At 38.9% G+C, this 21,025-nt stretch overlaps 1 protein-coding gene across 3 annotated transcripts in view; it reads left to right on the plus strand.

The window, feature by feature from the left end:
- Positions 1–16,133, plus strand: part of LOC130208920 (SLIT-ROBO Rho GTPase-activating protein 3-like) — a 33,047-nt gene extending 16,914 nt beyond the window's left edge. Inside the window, exons 5-22 of one of the 3 annotated variants that reach the window (XM_056438345.1) lie at positions 442–633; positions 935–1,063; positions 1,183–1,404; positions 1,532–1,633; positions 2,903–3,100; positions 3,206–3,290; positions 4,571–4,598; positions 5,542–5,644; positions 7,511–7,571; positions 8,831–8,908; positions 9,254–9,388; positions 9,487–9,592; positions 9,665–9,892; positions 11,261–11,334; positions 11,439–11,619; positions 12,243–12,383; positions 12,540–12,855; positions 13,418–16,133. In XM_056438345.1, the coding sequence (XP_056294320.1) occupies positions 442–633; positions 935–1,063; positions 1,183–1,404; positions 1,532–1,633; positions 2,903–3,100; positions 3,206–3,290; positions 4,571–4,598; positions 5,542–5,644; positions 7,511–7,571; positions 8,831–8,908; positions 9,254–9,388; positions 9,487–9,592; positions 9,665–9,892; positions 11,261–11,334; positions 11,439–11,619; positions 12,243–12,383; positions 12,540–12,855; positions 13,418–13,879 (2,841 nt within the window). In that variant the 3' untranslated portion in view covers positions 13,880–16,133. Of the gene's footprint in view, positions 1–441; positions 634–934; positions 1,064–1,182; positions 1,405–1,531; positions 1,634–2,902; positions 3,101–3,205; positions 3,291–4,570; positions 4,599–5,541; positions 5,645–7,131; positions 7,163–7,510; positions 7,572–8,830; positions 8,909–9,253; positions 9,389–9,486; positions 9,593–9,664; positions 9,893–11,260; positions 11,335–11,438; positions 11,620–12,242; positions 12,384–12,539; positions 12,856–13,417 lie in introns of those variants that run through there. The other 2 variants (XM_056438342.1, XM_056438344.1) reach the window with 2 other exon arrangements.
- The last annotated feature ends 4,892 nt before the right edge of the window (positions 16,134–21,025 follow it).

Raw genomic sequence — 21,025 nt, forward strand, 5'->3', positions numbered from 1 at the left:
TTAACTCCTTTGGAGGACATGGGAGAATACATGGTAATGTTTATATATTTATACGTTATATATCTATACATATTTTTCTTTTTCACACCTCTTTGTAGAAAGGACTTTGTTGCTTTTTTACAACATTTTTAAGTAAAATAAATAGTCAGTGTATAAAAGTGATGGATACACAATGTGCCTACATGGTGTTGGACACATTTAGCCAGTTATGGATTGGCCACTGCCAAAAATACATATATCTTTTACCAGTCAGAGTTTCCGGTAATGTGACTCGAAAAATCTGCGTCTTTATCGGCAGTTAAATGTGGCTGATATCTACATAACATTTCATCTTAAAATTCTGCATTTATCTTATATTACTCCTCAAAGTCACATCCCTTTTAAGTTTGACTATGATGCCCTTTGTAATGAGTACAGTTTGACTGTTGTTGTTGTTGACAGGTGATGAAGACGTACCACATGTACCATACTGAGAGTCTCAGTGCTGAGAGCAAGCTGAAGGAGGCAGAGAAACAGGAAGAGAAGCACATCGGCAAGGCCAATGACATTGGTTCCAGCCTGCTGCGGTACGGTCATGATGAACGGCCACAGCGACGGAGCTCCGTCAAAAAGATGGAGAAAATGAAGGAGAAGGTCTGTTTTAGTCGACTGGTGTATTGTGATATGATGTAATGTGTTGTGCATTACAAGCATAATAGCTGCACTCCAGTACAAATGCATTTGGTATGAACCTTATGAACCATTTGTACAAATGACACGAGAAAAAGCAGTTGACACTACGAGGAGCCCGTCTCTACATTGTGCAAAGTGTTACTTATATTGACAGATTATATAATATTAAATCAGATTATTTTTGATTGCATTATTGGAGTAAATTAGAAATCCATTTTACATCCTGGCATTGATGGGACTCTCTCTTCCTCTTTCTCCCTAGAGACAAGCCAAGTACTCTGAAAACAAGCTGAAATGCACAAAAGCCCGGAACGACTATCTTCTCAATCTGGCAGCATCCAATGCCCTGGTTGCCAAATACTACATCCATGATGTCTCAGAATTTATCGATGTAAGTAACCACTGCCTGAGCCAACAATGTTGAAAGAACCATCTTGTAGTCCTTTCTTGCATACGTTCTCTGCCTTTTAGTGGTTTGTGGTTACAAAATGTTTGACTTCTTGTCCTCAGTGTTGCGACTTAGGCTTCCATGCGAGCCTGGCACGCACGTTGAGAACCTACCTGTCGGCAGAGTATAGTCTGGAGACTTCTCGCCATGAGGGTTTGGACTTGCTGGAGGGAGCGGTAGATGCCATGGACGTCAGAGGAGACAAGCTGAAGTTTATGGACGCACACAGCCAGATCTTCTGTCCTCCAGCACGCTTTGACTGTCAGCCACACATGGGGGATGAGGTGAGGCACTTTGGAAAAAGGGCTGTCAGAAGAGTTTGTTTATATAGGTTTTAGTTCATCATACAAAATGCATCTTATCATGTTTGACGTTCTCAATGTTAACCCTCCCTTTCTTTCTTAATCCCAGGTGTGTCAGGTGAGTGCACAGCAGCCTGTCCAGACAGAGCTCCTGATGCGCTACCACCAGCTGCAGTCTCGCCTGGCCACGCTGAGGATAGAAAATGAAGAGGTGAGATTGCACACAAGGCTCACAGGCTGAAGGCCGCTAGTGTCAGTGTTTCATTTCAAAATTGAGCAAGCTCACATTAAGTGTGCTGTACACAGTAATGCTCTTTTCTACTGACTCTGAAGAGACATATGGCCAAATTTACTGAGTCTTATGAACTCGTATACAATAAACACAAGATTTCCTCCAAGAAAATGTGCTGAGTTGGTCAGAAACCCACATCTTCACACGTCATCTTGTGATTTATTTAGTCAGTAGATAATGACCTAATCAAAAGCCACACTTATTAGCTTCTGCTGTGTGAAATGACACCTTTGTTTTATCTCAGTAAAATATAGTGTGTGTGTGTGTGTGTGTGTGTACAGCTTTCCCCTTGCAATATATTGTGGCAGGAAATTAATGTCTTATCGTTTAAACTATCAATAAAGTGAGATCCAAGGGAACAGAACAGGGTAATGTCTGAAAGAAATCTGCTGCTCTAACGTAGGATAGTCTACAGCACAATACAGTTTACAGGCTTTTTCTGCATTTGCCAAAAAGTCAAACTGAAATTTGAATAGCTGCTTCAGTTAGAGGGTCCTAAAAGATCTGTCAGAATATGTCTGCCATGTTAAGAATTACCACTCTGACAGCTTATCACTCATCAAAGAGCCATTTGTCTTCCTTGAAGCAACTGGAGCATTTTAATACCTGTTTGGCTTTGCTACAGTCATTTTTATACTTGGATTGGCAGCCAACACCCAAACTTCTGTCACACCCTGTATTTATGTTCATCATTGATCATTAATCACCTCTCATCCAGTCTCCTGCCTCTAACTGGGGGGTCACCCAGCATCAGCATGCTCCCTGGCCTGCTGGCCTGAAGCCACTGTCACTTGCATAGACATGTTCAAAGGTTACCTGGGCGTGTATGTGTGTCACTCTGGTTTGTTATGAATATGGAATTGCACACTGCCTTCCTGTCTGACTCACATGGAAGGAACATAGTTTATCTTTCATGTCATGATGATTCATGCTTGGTAGCTAATGACTCTGTTGCTTACGGCACATCAGTCAATCTGCTGTGAAAATGTCCGTCTGGCTTTGTTTACACCACCGAGCTCGTGTGTAACACTGAGAAGTTGTATTGGAAGTATTTAAATTGAGTGTAGTTTATATTATGTGTTGTGTTTTTGTGTGTACGTAATTCCCTACTGATTGAAGATAAAACAAAACAGATGAATTGTAGATACTGAATTAAAGTCACAGGCTTGTATGCTGTGTGTGTGTCAGGTGAGGAAGACTCTTGACGCCACCATGCAGACCCTTCAGGACATGCTCACACTGGAGGACTTTGATGTTTCGGAGGCCTTCCAGCACAGCCATTCCACAGAGTCGGTCAAATCGGCTTCCTCTGACTCCTACATGAGCAAGGCAAACATTGTGAAGAGACGAGCCAATCAGCATGAGACTGAGGGCTTCTACTTTACTGTGAGTTCCCAGACAGCAGTCCTGCAGTACAGCAGTATGGAGCACATACATTATAACGAGAGATAACCTTGTCGCTAATTGTCCCTTTATGTATTTCCTCTGCAGAAATACAAGGAGTACTTGAATGGCAGCAATCTCATTATCAAACTGCAAGCCAAGCATGACCTTCTGAAGCAGACGCTCGGAGAAGGTGAGACTTATTGTGCTCTACATTAGTGGAGTGGGACGTGATGGTAATATTTGGGGGTCTGTCCTTTACATCAAGTTCGTTATTAAGTGGGTACCATTAATCTTTTTGAAAATGTGTTCCAATTAATTTGAATTAGTTTGTCATCTACTTGAGATCTTGACAGTTTTTTAACCTAAATTGGACACTGGCTTAATAAAAGAAGCCCACACATTTCATGATGAGATGCACGTTGACTGAAGGCTATGACATGCCATAGTTTGTTTCTGTATTTAAAGCACAATTACCTGAGCCAAAAGTTTGAATATGGACGTGTGCAGTTTAGTGTCAGGTCAATGAGTTGCTTTTGGCTATTATTTACTCGGTGGGTCAGGTCATACTTTTTTATGGATTGGATATGGATGTATGTGTTATATATATATATATATATATATATGGACTATGGATACAATACACATTATATAGCACAGCACATATTGACAATGGTACTAATTTTTGTGAACACACAAGCATATATATGGTGGACTTTGATTGAAATTGAATCCAGAAATGTGTTATTCCAAAACATATTCCAGATATCAATTGACAGCTTGACAATTGTTGGACGTTAAAAAGGGTCGCAGGTAAAAAAGACAGTGAAAAAGTACTGTACCTGAAGGTTATTCCTTTGTTCATATATTCCATATACAATATGCATTAACCTACACAAAAAGAGTTAATGAAAATCAATATATTCTGTGTTATTTAGTTTCTACTTCAGACTCAAACATCTGCTTTTGGGTGGAGTTATGTGTGTTTGACAAGTAGGATTCTGCTGAAAGCTGCTTTACGCATGACGTGATCCTTGAACAAACATTTCTGATTGACTGATCAAAGTGAGGCCTTAATTAGTTTAGTACAGTGAGACATGTGTGCGAAAGTGGTAAAATATCATAAAATCATCACACTGTACAAATCAGCTCCCACAAACCTCCCACTCGTGTTGCCCCTGGATACATTTTCACTTTGCAGAGTGAGTAGACAAGTTCTCCCCTTCTGGGGCTCTTGTGCCGTTTCTATGGCAACCGCTGAATGACTGCTGCCTGGCGGTGAGTCAAATGCAGCCGTGGCGCTCACCCCATTGAGTCTGCCTGAATAGATGCCCGTTTTCTCATAACACCCCTTTCCGTCTCCATCTGCCAGCCTTGTATAGTCGGCCAGCAATCAACCGTACAGCTAACTTCTGTGATTGTAAAACTAGTGGATACTAATGTTGGCTCATTCTCTGTTGTTTTTCCTTCCAGGGGAGAGGGCTGGATATGGAACAACAAGGTAAGATGTCCAATGACAAGAGGATGAATAACATAGGCAATGGTGTGTAAAATCCTTCCTGTGTCTCTGGATGTGGCAGAAATGAGATCACAGTGTGGGAGTATGAGAGTTGTCTCAAGTTCTCTCTCGCTTGTTGAACACAGAGTGTAATCCTAATCAGAGAAGACTGTACTCCGAGTTGTTCTTCACAGTTTTAATCTATAAAATATAAAATTAATAAATGAAATGACAAGGATGTGGATAATGCCTTGCTGCTGTTCTGCTTATAAACTATTCTGTGAGCAGAAAATGAAGAAATATTGACAAGCCAAGCTCATGACTGATTGAATAGTCTTTGGCTTTTACCTATCTTGAATCTTATTACTTTTTATTGAATGCAATGAAAATCTTTATTAAATTGTATGTGTGATGATTACCTGTAGTCATTATCATTGACTTTGACTACGTTTGCTACAGCAGCTTCATTAAAGGTCCCTCTTCAAAGAAATATTTTGACATTTAGGGTAATATGCTTTTTTGCTTTTTGCCAAGAGTTATAGTTGAAGATCTATACCGTTGTCATGATTTTCACAAAATAGTAAGCTACAGACTGTAAGCCTAACGATTGGAGGCAGGGGAAACAGGTGGCCTGAAGTACCTCGTAAAACATGTTATGTTGTCACCTTTTGTACGGAGGAAAAAAACGAACCAAGCTAACCGGCTGGTGTCTTCACATTGAGTGTGTAGATACTAAATGAGAGTGATATCGGCTCATCTCATTTAAATATTCTGTTTTTGGAGATGCAAATTATGTTGTCAAAGACATGACTACAAACACATTTTAGAGAAAAAAAAATCTTAATATATACAGTATATATATTTTAATTTATTTTATGTGTATATCAATTGTATTAGCATTCATATTTACCCTGTACCAATCGTACACCCCCCACCATCTCCCCAGGCCCCCCATTCTTCCCCCTAAACCCCAGAGAATGCGGAAGTCTAGACCTCGCTCGGTTTTTACCCGTAAGCTGTTTAACGGCAATATGGAGGCCTTCATTCAGGTATTAGCCCATCTGTGCTCTTTGTCTCTCCGTGAGCTCAGCTGTCTCGCTAGCGGTCCTTGGGGGTTCTCTTGCCTTTGACCACTCTTTTACCTAAATGTTGGCTCACTCATGCACGGATTTTCTTCTTGCTCATTGCCTTGTGTTCACAGTCTTGAAAGACAGGGTGAGGTAAAAAAAAACAATCAAACTAATTATGAAGATGGTTTTGCTTTCTTAACCCTTATGTTGCCTTAGGGTCATTTTGACCCGAATCAATATTACACCCTCCCCCCGCCTTTGGGTCATTTTGACCCGATTCAATGTTTCACCCTCCTGTTACCTTTATATTTACTAACATATTTTACCCTTTGGGTTCAATTTGACGCCAGCAATTAAAACCTCCAGAAAATTATTAGAATTAATATTGTTTTCCAAGTTTAAGTGTGAGGCACTTTATGTTTGTTTGTTGACTACCGAAAGAACACCGACATTAAACATTGAATGGGTTCAAATTAATCCAAAGGCGGGGGGAGGGTGTAATATTGATTCGGGTCAAAATGACCCTCAGGCAACACAAGGGTTAAGCATTGCACTGGTGCCGGGTCTGCTTTTAACATCCTCTCTCCTATGATCCACAGCCTTCAGACACTGAAAATAGTTGGCCTTGTGTCAGTTGGCCATGTACCAGCAATGTCACACTATGCGATAAACAAAAGGCCACATCCACTTTAATGCTCAAACAAACAGGAGCAGGCAAGACCGAGTGTGCATCAACAGCAGTGGAGCACTACAGCTAAAACAATCAGTCGATTGGCAGACGTGAAAAAGTAATTAATCATTGAAGTGATTTTTCAAGCTCAAATTCCAAATGTTCAATTGTTCCAGGTTCCTGCTTGGATGATAATAAACTCAATATATTTAGCTTATAGAGTGTTGGCTGGACAAAAAGTGATGACACTTCTGGCTTCAGGAGGTTGTTTGTCACTATATTCTGACATCTTACAAAACAAAAGGGTTAAACCACCTATTAGAGAAAGGAATAGTTACATTAATGAATAATGACAATAATTAGTTAGTTGCAGCCTGATAATTCAATTCAATTCAGTTTATTTGTATAGCCCATTTTCACAAATTACTAATTTGTCTCAGAGTGCTTTACAATCTGTACACATAGACATCCCTGTCCCAAAACCTCACATCGGATCAGGAAAAACTCCCAAACAACCCTTCACTGGGAAAAAATTAATAAATAATAATAATAATAAATAATGTGCCTTACTTTATGCAGCCCTTACCCCCATCCTCTCAGGTAGCACCCTCTGTCCCACACACTCCTCCTGTCGAGCCACGTTTCAAACCCCACAAGGCACTGTTGCTTTGGCTATTCTTTCAGGCCAGGCCTCTTCTTTTTCTCTGCCTCTGTACGGTCTGTCTCTCTCACTAACCTGTTGTGGTTCTTGTTGCCTCTCTTCCTCTGTCTACGGGCCTTTCTGCTCTCTGCCCAGGGGAAGACGGAATGTCCGTGCCAGGAGTCAGGTACACTAATAGCTAATAACAGGGCGGGATAATCACACTGTGTTCAGGATGCTAACCAACATGTATGTGCCTCTGTGCTGTTGGCATTCCTGTGAACATTCTGTAGCGATAGTTACATATATTGGTGCACACAACTTTGTTCTGTGTATTTTCTTTCTGTACACTTTAACATCAGTTATTAAAAAAAGAAAAAAAACATCAAATGATTAACAATGTACTTTAAGTAAATTCATTTTAAGGGGCTGCCTCTATACACCTCTGATGATAACACCCTTCAGACATGACACTTATTTTCTATAATTTTCTGTTTTTGTGCTTACAATAATATCTTTTTAATCTGTCTGGTAGGACTCAGGACAGTCTATACCAGCGGTGGTTGAGAGCTGCGTTCGATACATCAACCTATATGGTATGTTCCTATGTAACGTCCATGTTTCTTTCCACAAAAAAAAAGTTATTTCACATATTCTGTCAATATCCCTCATTTTAGAAAAACATTTTGTCATGAAAAAAATCAACATCAGTTGCCCAGCATATGTCTTAAATATGTATTAAAGCAATACAATCAAACATGTTTTCAATAGGAATGTCCGAGACATTAAATAGACTATAAATAGCCTCTTTTTTTAATACCACAAAACGATTCTCACCCACGAGTCTAAATTATTACCTCGTCATAGTCCCTGGTGCTTAAAAAAAAGAAGGTTTAGACCCTGAAGGTTGTCATTGCTAATAGCCGAGGACCTATTGTGGCCGAGTTTGCAGTGCTGGGCACTCCTTTACAGAATCAGAAAGCACGGGAAGCGACTTGTATCAATATTAAGACAAAGAGTGGACAGAATTAATCTGTGTCTTTTACAAGCTACTTTAATTGTTCTAGCTGTTACTGATTTATTTGCTTAATCTACATGGTTCTTAAAATGCAGTAGAAACACAGAAACAACAACAACAAAAAATGCCAATTCGACATTAAGTTCATGTTTTAGTTCCTGTGGCTCCACAGTTCTGGGAACTATTGGGTTGAAATTAGCCTGAATAATAGATTAGGTTAATAGGTTGGCTGAGTAAAATCTGTAAAATTAAATTCTGTGTTATTGTCCCTTTGCAGCGAAATACAGTCAGGCTTAAGTATTTCATAAAATCAACCATTTAGAAATGACGAAAGTGTGTTTGTTAATATTCTAGTGGCGATAGAGATGTGATTATTATTTCCTATTCACCAATGAAAAGGTCAAAAACATAATAATAATCTGAATACTGTTGACCAGAACCTCAATGACCGATTTAAATTGAAATGAACTAAAAGGAAATTCACTTAGGTCACTGCCTTGTGTATATATTTGTTTCCTCTGTATATTTAGTATTTTAGGATTAGTATTTAGTATTTAGTATTGTTATTGTGTTTTGTTTTTACATTTTATTTGTATTAATGCTCTAATGTGCACCAGCTGCTGTAATCCTGAAATGTCCCCACTGTGGGACTAATAAAGGATTATTTTATCTTATTTTATTTTACCTGAACTTTGTTATTGGTTTTAGTCTTTTTAGAATTAGTTTTTTTTTGTTGCATTAACCTTTAGGCTTCATGTGCTGTGCACAAACGCTAAATGTGCAGAGAAATTCATAGACACGATACATTTTTACAATATCTGGTCCATCTGTCCACAGGTCTTCAGCAGCAAGGTATATTTAGAGTTCCAGGCTCCCATGTCGAGGTCAACGATATAAAAAATGCATTTGAAAGAGGTTAGTCCCTGTGCGCTTGGCCATCTTCTCTTGATTGGTTTTGAATTGTTTTTTGTCCACCTCAAAAGCCACTGTGTGTTCCACAGGCCTCTAAAGTGCAAATAAAGAGCCCATGTGTCACTTGTAACTTCATAATGGACATGTAAACCAATTTAGATGCATAATACATATGATTAGCATCGTGAAGTAATAATAAATGAGGAAACATAACTGCACTCTCAATGTTTATATTAACCTCCCAACTTGAAATACGCTTTTTTTTTAAACTGCATCAGTGCTGTGATATATTACCATTGATACAAATGAATAATTAATGAGGGGATTAAATGTATGCTACATCTATAGGAGAGGATCCACTGGTGGATGACCAGTCCGATCATGACATCAACTCTGTGGCAGGCGTTCTCAAGCTCTACTTCAGGGGGCTGGAAAACGCACTCTTTCCTAAAGAGCGTTACCTCGACCTCATATCCACAACCAGTGAGTCACATTCCAGTAAAACATCTGATACGTATCAGCTTTATATTTAGTGTAGATTTCTGTAATGTTCCACTTTTTCTTTGTTTACATTATTTCAGAGCTTGACTCAGGCGCAGAAAGGGCTCATCACCTTCAGCAGATAATTGTGACTCTCCAGCGGTCCGTGATCATCGTCATGAGATACCTATTTGCATTTCTAAATCAGTAAGTGCTGCCACAACAAATCCCTCTTGTCTGACCCTCAGAAAGTGATACTGATTGCTTCTGGTTTTCCAGTGTTTCTCAGTACAGTGATGAGAACATGATGGACCCCTACAACCTGGCTATTTGCTTTGGCCCCACGTTGATGCCAATACCAGATGACCAAGACCCCGTGGCTTGCCAGGCGCATGTGAACGAGATCATTAAGACCGTTATCATCCACCACGAGCTCATCTTCCCGGCCCAGCGTGAGTTGGACGGACCTGTGTATGAAAAGTGCATGGCTGGTGGGGAAGAGTACTGGTAAGTGTAAGAAAAGATGTCCACTATGTGTCACTTAAAGGACAGCTGTTGCTTAGGAGTGTGTGTTTGAATGAGTAAATGGAGGGAACATTGCACTTTAGATAAAAGCTGCTATTTATATGCAGCCATTAACAATAAAAAAAATTCGATTCATAACAGTTTGACAGAAAATCATGTTCTACTTTTTGCATTCCATTATCCAAACCTCTTATTCTTGTTCCCCTAAATTTATGTTTTTAGTGTTTTTTATTGCTTTTTTGTGATGATTGTAAACAATATTAAAGTGTCTTTGAGTAATATGAAAAGCACTATATAAACTAGAATGGGCACTCGGTAGAGCGCATACCTTCGCATATCACAAGATTGGGCATTGAATTATGAACATTTTGGCATTAGTTGCATGCCAATTGGATAAAAATTGACCGTGCTATGGTAAAAAGAAGATGTTGACCTTTTCATGGCCTTGACCTGGCTTTGACCCAATTGATCCCAAAATCTAATCAAATGGTCCCCGGATAATAACCAATCATCCCACCAAATTTCATGCGATTCAAGAAGATTTTGACCTTTTCATGACCTTGACCTTTGACCAGATCGATCCCAAAATCTAATCAAATGGTCCCTGGATAATAGCCAATCATCCCACCAAATTTCATGCGATTCGGTTTAATACTTTTTGTGTTATGCGAGTAACACGCATACAAATAAATAAATAAATACACGGCGATCAAAACATAACCTTCCGCATTTTCAATGCGAAGGTAATAAAAAGTATTATTATTATTATCATTCATTTATTTCTTAGGCAGCCTATTTGATTCTATACAATTTGCACAGTACTCAATGGTGAAATGTATATTGATTATGTGGAAAGTGCTTCTGGTAAAACTGAGCTGCTACTTTACCACTGCTGACATGAACCCAAGACAGGATGTAGGCGTATGGCCCAATACATAGTCCTGTTTACTATAGTTTATTCTTTTGCGTGTTTGTTGAACACAATTAAGCAGCATGTTATTATATGTTTGTTAGCTTTATGTTTGAGGAAACAATAACCATTTTATAACCATAAACATATGCATACCTTTTAGGAATTTAGTTTAGGTCTTGCAAAGATGTATGCTACTGTGCATGTATTTTTTGGATGCATAATATAATCTCACATTTCATTTGACTGGTAATTTTGGTTTTGAATTGGTTTCCTGTATTGAGTTTTTTTTTATAACATTTGAGAAAATAAATGAATGGATCAACAACTGAAAAAAGCCCCAAACCATAGTGCATCAGAATTGTTATTTGCCTTTCTCTTACAGAAATATAAATATTAAATTATTTTGGGAACGTCTTTCTCCCTATTTCTCCATTCAGTGAAAGCCCCCACAGTGAGCCAGGAACTCTTGACGAGGTAGACAATGGCACTGGACCCAACACCAGCGACGAAGGTGAGTCTCCAAACACAGTCCGTCCACTGCAAAGGCTGCAGCCGCACCTGTCAGAGCTGTGAAACCTCCATCCCATTTATGTGTGTGTATTGTCTGTATTGCAGAGTTGGAGCAGATCGAGGCCATTGCAAAGTTCGACTATGTGGGCCGAAGTCCGAGAGAGCTTTCCTTCAAGAAGGGAGCCTCTCTGCTACTCTACATGCGAGCCTCTGAGGACTGGTGGGAGGGCCGACACAACGGCGTGGACGGGCTGATCCCACATCAGTACATTGTGGTACAAGACATGTGAGTAAGATGCATTTTCTCTGTGGAGCCCACAATAAGACTTGTGTTATATCAAACCGATGTCAGTATATTGACCTAGTCAAGAAGTCAGTATCCTGGTTCTGCTGCTGGACAACAGCTACTTTGGGCTTGGCCATTATTTATGGTGCTCTAGTTTAGCAGAATGCCTGTTTCTATTCTTACCATCCTCTCGAGCTGTGTTGTGTTTCCAAAAAGCATGGCCGTATAAAACCTGCGCATTCATCGAGGATCTGTGTGAATAAATGATTCTGTTTTCCTTTGTGTTTTTCTTGTTTTATTGACACAACTAGTTGCAGTGAATGTGTGTGTGTGTACAGATTGTAAATAAAAGCCATCTGAGGCCAATTAGTAAAGCGATGTCTAGGCAACACAGGCTTCAAAGGACTGATACGTGATTCATTCCGTAAAAGTAATGATGCTCACTGTGCTGTTGACATTTTGGTGTTGTTTTTGTGGCACAAATATAATTGTTATGGATTCTCATGTGCTGTTTGAGTCATTACACTTCTATGTGCAATCTCTCAAATGAAAAGCCAATATTAACATTTCCCGAGGGCAGAAGCCATTAATCGAGATCAATCTCTTCTGCCTACCCGTATCAGGGATGATGCATTCTCAGATAGCAGGACTGATGGTGCGGCCAACAGTGGACCCCACCACGATGAAAGAGCGTCGTCCAGAAATGACCGCCGATCTCCATGTGAACACACACCTGAACGGCAATTTGGAGCAGCACTAGGAAGGTAGAGATACAAATCTGTGACTACATAATGTCGATAGAAGTAGTATTTGCTTATTTTTATGAACCAAAAGAAACATTTATCATTTTAATTTCCTGTGCAAGTATTCTGAGTCGAGAGATTCACACTGATAAAGTATCAAATTGTGATTTTTCTTAGATTGAGGGTGCGATCAGATGGAGCTGCAGCTCCGCGCCACAGGAACGGCGCCGACAGTCACAGCCCCACCAGGGGTGCAGACCAGCCCCCTCGGGTTATGCCTCGGCCCTGCAGCCCTCACAAAGTAGCAGTTAGCAAGGGCCCAGCAGACAGTCCGGAGAAACGGCGTCTCGCTGCATTTGGCAGTGCCGGCTGCATCAACCACTCCGACAGAAAGGCCTTCGTGGAAAGCCACTCTCAGCGGTCTTCACCCAGCACCACTCGGCACGCAAGTTTAGGAGATCACAAAACTCTTGAGGCTGAAGCACTCGCTGAAGTGAGTGTTTAAATTGGAATATACTCTCAATAATATTTATCATAAAATGTATTCACTAACCCTACCCTGATTGTGGTTGAAAGAGACGTTTTACGTTCCTAGATAAGTTTTGTATGCAGATCCTTAATTGAAAAAAACACTGTCCTTTTCTGACTTATTTAGCCTATTATTTCACATTTGATTCATATCAAATTCTAGCAACTTTTTAAGAGGATATTGATTGTAGATATAATAGAGATTAGATGATTTTTTTAAAGTGCAGAGGAGGTTTCATTGTTTTTTGTTTTGTTTTGCCTCACACCCATCAGACAGTCAGACTGTATGTAGATTAAGAGGCAAACCTTGGGCAGGGCCAAGAAGCTCATCACTTGCTGCTGCTCCCTAACATGACGGCTCTTTATCTAAAATGGTCTAAAGCACTTTACGGTTTGGATTCTGGGGGTGGGACAGTCATTTAGAGAAGTTACATTAAAGTGGAACTTAAAAAATGCGGGGACATGTCTCCCTCATCCTGGTTTTAGTTACTTGTTGCCTGATTGTTTAATATGTTCCTTCTTCTCAGGACATAGAGAAAACAATGAATACAGCTCTCCACGAGTTGCGTGAGCTGGAGCGACAGAATGTAGCCAAACATACCCCTGATGTTGTTTTGGACACATTGGAGCCCCTCAAACACCCCAGTGGAGCCCAGGAGCCACCTGGCAGCCCTCTCCACACCATGGTGATCAGGGATCCAGACGCAGTCCAGCGGCGTAGCAGCAGCACCTCCTCCGAGACCATGAGCACTTTTAAACCTGCTATATCAGCACGTAGGCCGAGTGCCCCGCTAAGGCCCCCACCTGTCAGACCTGTCCGGCCCGCTCCTGTGATTGGACAGGGCCAGGGACCACACCGCTCCAGCAGCTCTAGCTCCTCTGGTCTGGGCAGTCCAGGTATCACACCCACCGACAGGGTCTTTCCCAAACCACCTTCTCCATCACCATCCACCTCCTCCTCATCCTCAGACAAACAAGGTAACATGTAGAAGTTGAAGAACACTGTGGGTAACCAGGTGATTGTGATTACCATCATGCCCCTGCACCTCTTTTCGACCACAAAACAAATATTGACACGTGGTCAGTATAATCTTCCGAGGTGTAGGATGGCTACTTCTGGTTTCTGACAACTGTGCTCCCACACATTAACTTGTTGGTGAACAAGTATATGTACTGCATTACAATATTACACAGAAATAGCATATACATCTTCTAGAATAATTGTATAGAATGTTAACGTGCTAAACAGCCATGCTGTATAAAAAAGGGATGCACTGGAAGATGCTTCTGTTTACTGAAATCTGACATTGAAAATCAAATTTTATGAGGTTACAAAAATGCTGTGAGCTTGGATCATGTCTGGTTTTATGTTCCATTATAAGGGGACACTTATGGTGATATTACACCACTCATTATCTAGACATCCAGTTTGTGCTGCTGGTTGATGTTTTCTATTAAAACTACTAAATTCCACTTTCCTTAGAGAGCCTGTCACGCGTTGGCAATATATACCAACGAGCAAGAAACAGCTTTAACAACTGGCAGATATGATGGCTGTGTCTAAAATCACTCTCCATTTACTATGTCGAGTACTATATTAACTGATCCACATTTTATTTCAGCGTCTAAACTCTGCGTGGTAAATGTACATCGAATGTCTGGCGTGCCCTTAAAAAATATATAATAATGGAATGAAAGAAATTAGTGTGCATGGCATGTTAAGTCTTTTCTTCCAACAATCCCACGTGTCACTTTTTATCGATGAGAACATTTGAGTTTTACACTACGTCTGTTGGTGATAACAAACTGATGCTGATTGTGTGGGACATATTTATTGTTCATTACAGAGTAAACTGTTCTGTTTCATGGGGAGACGTGAGAGAGGATGAATTTAGACACAGCCATGAATGTTTAGTAAAACCAGGGTAGTCAAAGTTCTTCTAATGGCCAGTTAATGCTGTCTGAGGAAATTACGTCCTTATTAGAGCCATTGGGAATCAAAGTATTACAAAACTAATTGTGTCAGGCGCAGTGCTTGCTACACCCCAACACAAATCCAACCTAAGGATACTGGGTGCAAAAGTCTAAACGCAGACAACACCAACTATGAATGGGATTTAATTGTTCTCAAAAACATATTTTTTTATTTGATCATTTCCAAAAGTACTACATTATACAAAAAAATTACACATACAGTAATGGCTTTAAAATAAATTAAAATATCCCCAAACTTTTCTCTTGAAATGCTAAATTATAATTTTTTCCACAAGACCGTTCCGAAGAAACCGTCCCAGTACAACTTACCAAGCAGCATTTACTTTGTTATCAGAACAAGTGGTGCTGCAGCAGTCTGGTCACATAGGGACCAGTCTGACCAGCAGGGGCAGTGATGTCATCACGAGCTAATAGCCTGGGAACGACCAGGTTAACTGGTAGCATTCCAGCAGTACAATCATCAACAACCTGAGACTCTGCCTCTCTTTGTTGCATTTTCAAGGCAGTGGACCAGGACTAATACAAGCTCTTCCTGACTGATATTTGATAATAAATGCTGCATGCAAGCTGTTCCAAAAATTACATTTATTTCAGCCCAAACTATATTTTTGATTCATCTCATAACAGGTCAGTGGGCGACAGAAGTAGACCAGGCTGCAGGGCTCCACAGTTACACATAAAACATTGACAGCTATTGTGGATTTTATAGACATGCCATCCTTATAACTAATACACAGAAATAAAGAATACAATCAGAAACATGTTCTTATGAAAATAGTAATCTCGACATAAAAAGATTACATGTGTTACCTCAATGAACAAGGGACATGTTCCCCTACAATTCAAGTGAATAATGCACTTAGAATCACGACAAGGAACTGCACTGCATTTGTAGGTTCTGTGTGTTCATCTGGATGACGCTGTACTAGAAACATGATATAGCACATCAATATCATTGAAGCTTACATTATGTCTACATTGCATTTGGTCATTTGAGGCTGTGTGGGTGTTTAGATGAATTTGCTTACTGTTGATGTTTTTTGTCTGTCTTAAAAGGATAATCAATATATCTTAAACTGTAGAAGGTACATTTGATCGAATATATATTATACTGTTAAAGGATACTTGTATAAATAACATTGTATGATAGGAACAGGATATATTATCATGTCTAGTCTGTAGATTTTTGTTACTCTTATCCTTGCACAAACATTAACAAAAGAATAAATCAGTGAAACCTTACAGAAACTTCTTGTTTTATTGTCTTGTGACGATCAATAAAAAGGGTTTAATGGAGATGGCTGAAGAAGAACATTCGCCAGTGATAGTTATGGATGCATCATATCCATAGTCCTTTTTACACTAAACAGCACAACTCATACATGCACTGACTGTAGTGGTTTTGCATTGCCATCTACTGGTCAGTATATATTGTATGTTCTACCTGTTAAAAGACATCAGGTATTACTGAAAGTTGTTACGTTTGCTGAAGCACAACTTTGATAAAAGGGTAAACTTCACACAACCAAACATAACAGCAAAACCCCTCAGTTATTGTGCAAAATTAACTAATCTATAACTAATTTATAAAACCCAATCATGTCACTTTACACATGGTTCATACAATCTGGATCTGTTTGAACCAGTTGCACTGCTGTGCTCAATCCAAAACATCTTTAACATCTTATTCTCAGTTAGATTTTTTCCAAGTACTTTACTTAAATAATGTGACCAGTGTAGAAAAAAATATGTATTTCTCTCCATATCGTAAAATCCATCAATACATGCATGCATTTACAATTGTTGCATTTTGCACTGACAATCCAAACAAAACACACTGTAGCTCTGTGGGGATGAGCTTCATTCCATAACCACAAGGTACCCGGCAAAATGCGAAGTGTCCTTGAGCAAGATATACTCAAGTATATATTGTTTTAATGTACTTTGACTTTATTTAAAGTATTCAGTGGGAAATCTTGTAATTTACTAGTTATTGCAATGCATTTTGAAGTAGTTAAAAGGGACTAATGTTGAATCATGTTAATTAATACATATTAACACAAATATTTGGATGTGTTAACCCTTGTGTCGCCTTCGGGTCATTTTGACCCGATTTAATGTTTAATGTCGGTGTCTTTTCGTCAAAACAAACAATAAAGCAAACCTCTAAAACTTGGAAACAATATTAATTTCTCAAATTTTCTGGAGATCTTTTAATTGGGCTCATATTGATATTGGGCAAATAAAGAGGGTAATGAGATATAAAGAATATAAAAGGTAACAACATTGAATCACATCAGGGTGAAACATTGAATCGGGTCAAATTGAAAGAGGCGGATCTGCATACAAAGTACTTTCACTTTAAATATATTTAGCTCACAATACAAATACTTCAGTGAATCATTTGAACGCTTAATATTTACTGTTTAATATTTAATGTTTAGACTTTTACCAGAGTAAAAACTAGTACTTTTTCTATCACCAATCGCAATGTCTTTTGCATTTTACATGCAGTTACCACTTGAACCCTGTGGGTGGAGCCATTGTCATCCTCAAACAATGAACATAAGAGACCATTTTTACCATGAAATGAGAATGCCGACTCAAAATAGCAATGGACTTTCGTCTCAGAAGTTAAGAAGATAAATGTTTCGTGAAAGGAACTGCTAAAAACTCATTCACGACAGGGGTTTCCTCTGCTCTTTTGTAAGTAGTTACAACCAGAGAAGTTTAAAACCACTTTTATCTTTAAATCCAGTGTTGCTGTTTTAAAAATATGTTATCATATCTTTAAATGTAAAATCTTAATCTGAATAGGAATTAGTAAGGTTTGGGGGTTTGAAAAAATTTTTTGGGGTGGAATTTTAGTTTGTTTTTTAAAACGGGTTTGGTTTGGCCCCCCCAAAAAAAGGGGGGGGGCATTTTAAAAAATTTTAGGGGGCCCCCAAAAAAGGAAAACCCCAAATTTTTAGGGAAACCCGGGGTGGGAAAAAATTAAACCCCAAATAAAATTGGGGGGGGGCCCCCGGGCCCCCGCAAAAAATTTAAATTTCCGGGGCCCCTTTTATAAAAACGGGGAATGTAAAAGGCTTTTGGGGGGACTTTTTAAAAAAAATTTTTTAAAATTTTTTCCCCCCTTTTTTTAAAATTTAAGGGGGGTTTTTTTTTTAATTATTCAAGGTTTCCTTTAAAAAAAAAATTCGTAAGGTTTAAAAAATTTTTTGGGGGGAATGAACGTTTTCAAAAAAAACTTTTTTGGGAAAAATCCCCTTTTAAGGAAAATAAGGGTTTTGGGTTTTTAGCAGGCTTTAAATTTGTCCTTAAAACGGGGAAAAAGTTTTTGGGTTTTTTATAAATCCCCCAAAAAAGAAACTGGGGGGGAAAGCTTAAAAAAACAAAAAAATTAAGTTTTTGAAGGAGGGAATTGAAGAACTGAAGTTAGAACAGAATAGAGGGGGCAAGTGCTTTAATAGCTTGAAAGGACATCAAAAGATATTATTTACAATTAAACAATGATAAAATAATTCAAATGAACCTGTACGAAATCAACTCGAAGGCCCGTCACCCAAGTTTATCTCGTGTTAAATTTAAATCTTGAAGATTTCTATTGAGGCTCATTTTTGAAAAATTTACAGACCTTGGAAGGAATAGTTTTTCCTTCACAGAAAGAAAATTGGAATTCAAAATGGGTTTTATCAACATAAATTTTTAAGTGGAACCGGAAAACCTAATGAAGTTACAAGGGATTTGGAACGGTCCAAGTGCACACATCTTAGCAACATACACAAAGACTTGAAATGGATTTTAACAAGTGCTGCTGGAAGAATGAGCCCTGAACAGAATAGGGAAGGGTCGGTTGGACGTTGCAATCTTGGAGTGCATTTGGGAATTTTAAAATGCAATTAAAATGAATGGAATTTCATCAAAAATGAACTGGAGGAAAGCGGTTTTGAATACTGCTGAACAAAAGTTATTAAAAAAATGCCAAAATAAACCCCAGGGATTTTGGGACCCAGCCCCCTAAGGTTCAAACGAGGCTTACGGTTCTTAAAGAAGAAATTCCAGCTTTGCCCTTGCCTGGAGAAAAAGAAAAAACACGGAACTGATTTACAGCCCATTGCATTTAAAAGGTTCCTGATCCAGACAAGGGAGATTACGAAAACTTGTTTGGTGCGCAACAGAAATTTGGCCGTTGAAATTTGGTTTGAAAGCCAATTAAAAGCCTGCCTTTAAGAAAGAAGGAACCAGATTTGGAAGGAACATCATATAGTAAGGGGTTTCCGTCAAATTAAATTTGGGAGGAAAGTTTCAATCGAAAATAAAGGCAAATTAAAAAGAGCAGGTCCAAAGTTTACCTTTGCAATTCGATAAGAGAGTCAAAGTTTCCAGTCTTGGATCCAGACTTGTGGTGTTAATGAAGTCCGTAGAGCAAACTGGGTGCAAAAACTGATTTCGTGCTGCTGATAGAACCCGACTTCGATTCAACAGTAATCTTCAGAAGTTAAGGTTACAAATCTATAATTTTTAGACTGCTTGACATTTACTAGGACAAACCATGGTATGAATTTAATGAGGTAATAGGTTGATGGGGACAATCAATTAAATATTGACAGTGCATGAATGGTCAACTAACAATCCAGATTCTTAACCAGATGAACTAGCGAATACTGAGCACATTTCGTGGTCAGGTCCCAATGGGTAGGGGGAGGCATACGAACAAAGTTTACGTCAAGTAGAGTAGGAAGATATTAAAGTGATACGGATGCAAAGACGCCATTAAAATGTTGACAAGCATAGCTGCATCAACGTATAACTTGAAGACAAACTTTCAAGAATTGTCTGTAGGAGTGTGAACTTCGAATACCTTTAGCTCGTTAGCGAAGCGTCGCTTGTTGAAGAGTGAAAGGATTTAAGCCATAAAGGTATTTGAGGCAAGCTAACACCGTAACCAGCCCTTGAGTGGTAAGAGTTGACTGTGTTGTAGAGGCTTAATGTTTGATCCCTGTTGAATGTTTACTGAGGAATTGAGTCTATCTGCCGATGATCAGAAATGCCTGAGAGATTACTAGTTGAACAGGTGACCCAGAGCCACTAGAGTAGAGGAAGGCAAGATATGCTTTTATTGTGAAAAAGGATAAAATAATCTGTAGGTTCAGAATCATGTGATACCTGACAGATTTGGTGGACATGACAGCCGAAATATCTGTTAATGAAAAGCTAAATCAATGTTTTATAAAATGTGTGTGCTAACTAATACATGAAGCCCCAATGAATGGATCATGTGAAATTAAAAGCATATCCTAGACTCACTGATAGTCAGAAGTGAGTAACCTCGCAGATGGTAGGCGTTAAAGATAAGGCCATGTAAACGTGTTCCGAATAAAATCTTTTGGAAGAAGTTCCTTTGATTATGAAAAATGAATGTGCATAAATGGCAGAACGTAAGGAGCTTAGCTTAGTAATGCTGGATGGGATGTTTGCAGATTGAGACATAGGACTATACTGTAATGTAAAGGTCTGATAAACAATAGATTCAAGCCAGACTTAGGAGCTTCTATTGTATTGAGCTCAAAACGACTTTAAAGATGTCCATAACAGTAACAGAACTGGTGAACTACTAACAAGATCAAACAAGTTTTTTAAATGAATTTAGTATCTTATAGAAATTTGGTTTTCAAAAGCTTCTTCTGATATTCCAGTTATGCATTAGGCAAATTAGAGATAAACTTGCTTGGATATCTAGATACCATAATTTATATCATCTGTTCAATTAGTTAGACCTCAATTATATTGCAGCATAGCCTTGAATGCTACCTGGTTCAGCTTAAGACTGAATCAGACTTGATGAAGAACATGCACTGCTCTGAACCTTCAGAGGCAAGCTGGTTAGAATTGGCAGATGACTAGGATGCCAGTTACTGCTTTCGTGGTATCATTCTAAAGCTTGTAAAATGATTAAGAAAATCGCAAAATTAAACTATGACATGAAATAATTATTAATGGAAATCTTGTTGAGCAGCCAAGAACTGGGTTGATTCAAAGGTCTTGCAGTCATGATCTTCAAATGCAAAACTTACCTGATGAAAATATAAATTGCTAATGTAGAATGCCTCGTAATGCCCTTAATAGAATTTGGCTGT

This window comes from Pseudoliparis swirei, chromosome 18 (genome assembly GCF_029220125.1).
Source record: "Pseudoliparis swirei isolate HS2019 ecotype Mariana Trench chromosome 18, NWPU_hadal_v1, whole genome shotgun sequence".
NCBI lineage: Eukaryota > Metazoa > Chordata > Actinopteri > Perciformes > Liparidae > Pseudoliparis > Pseudoliparis swirei.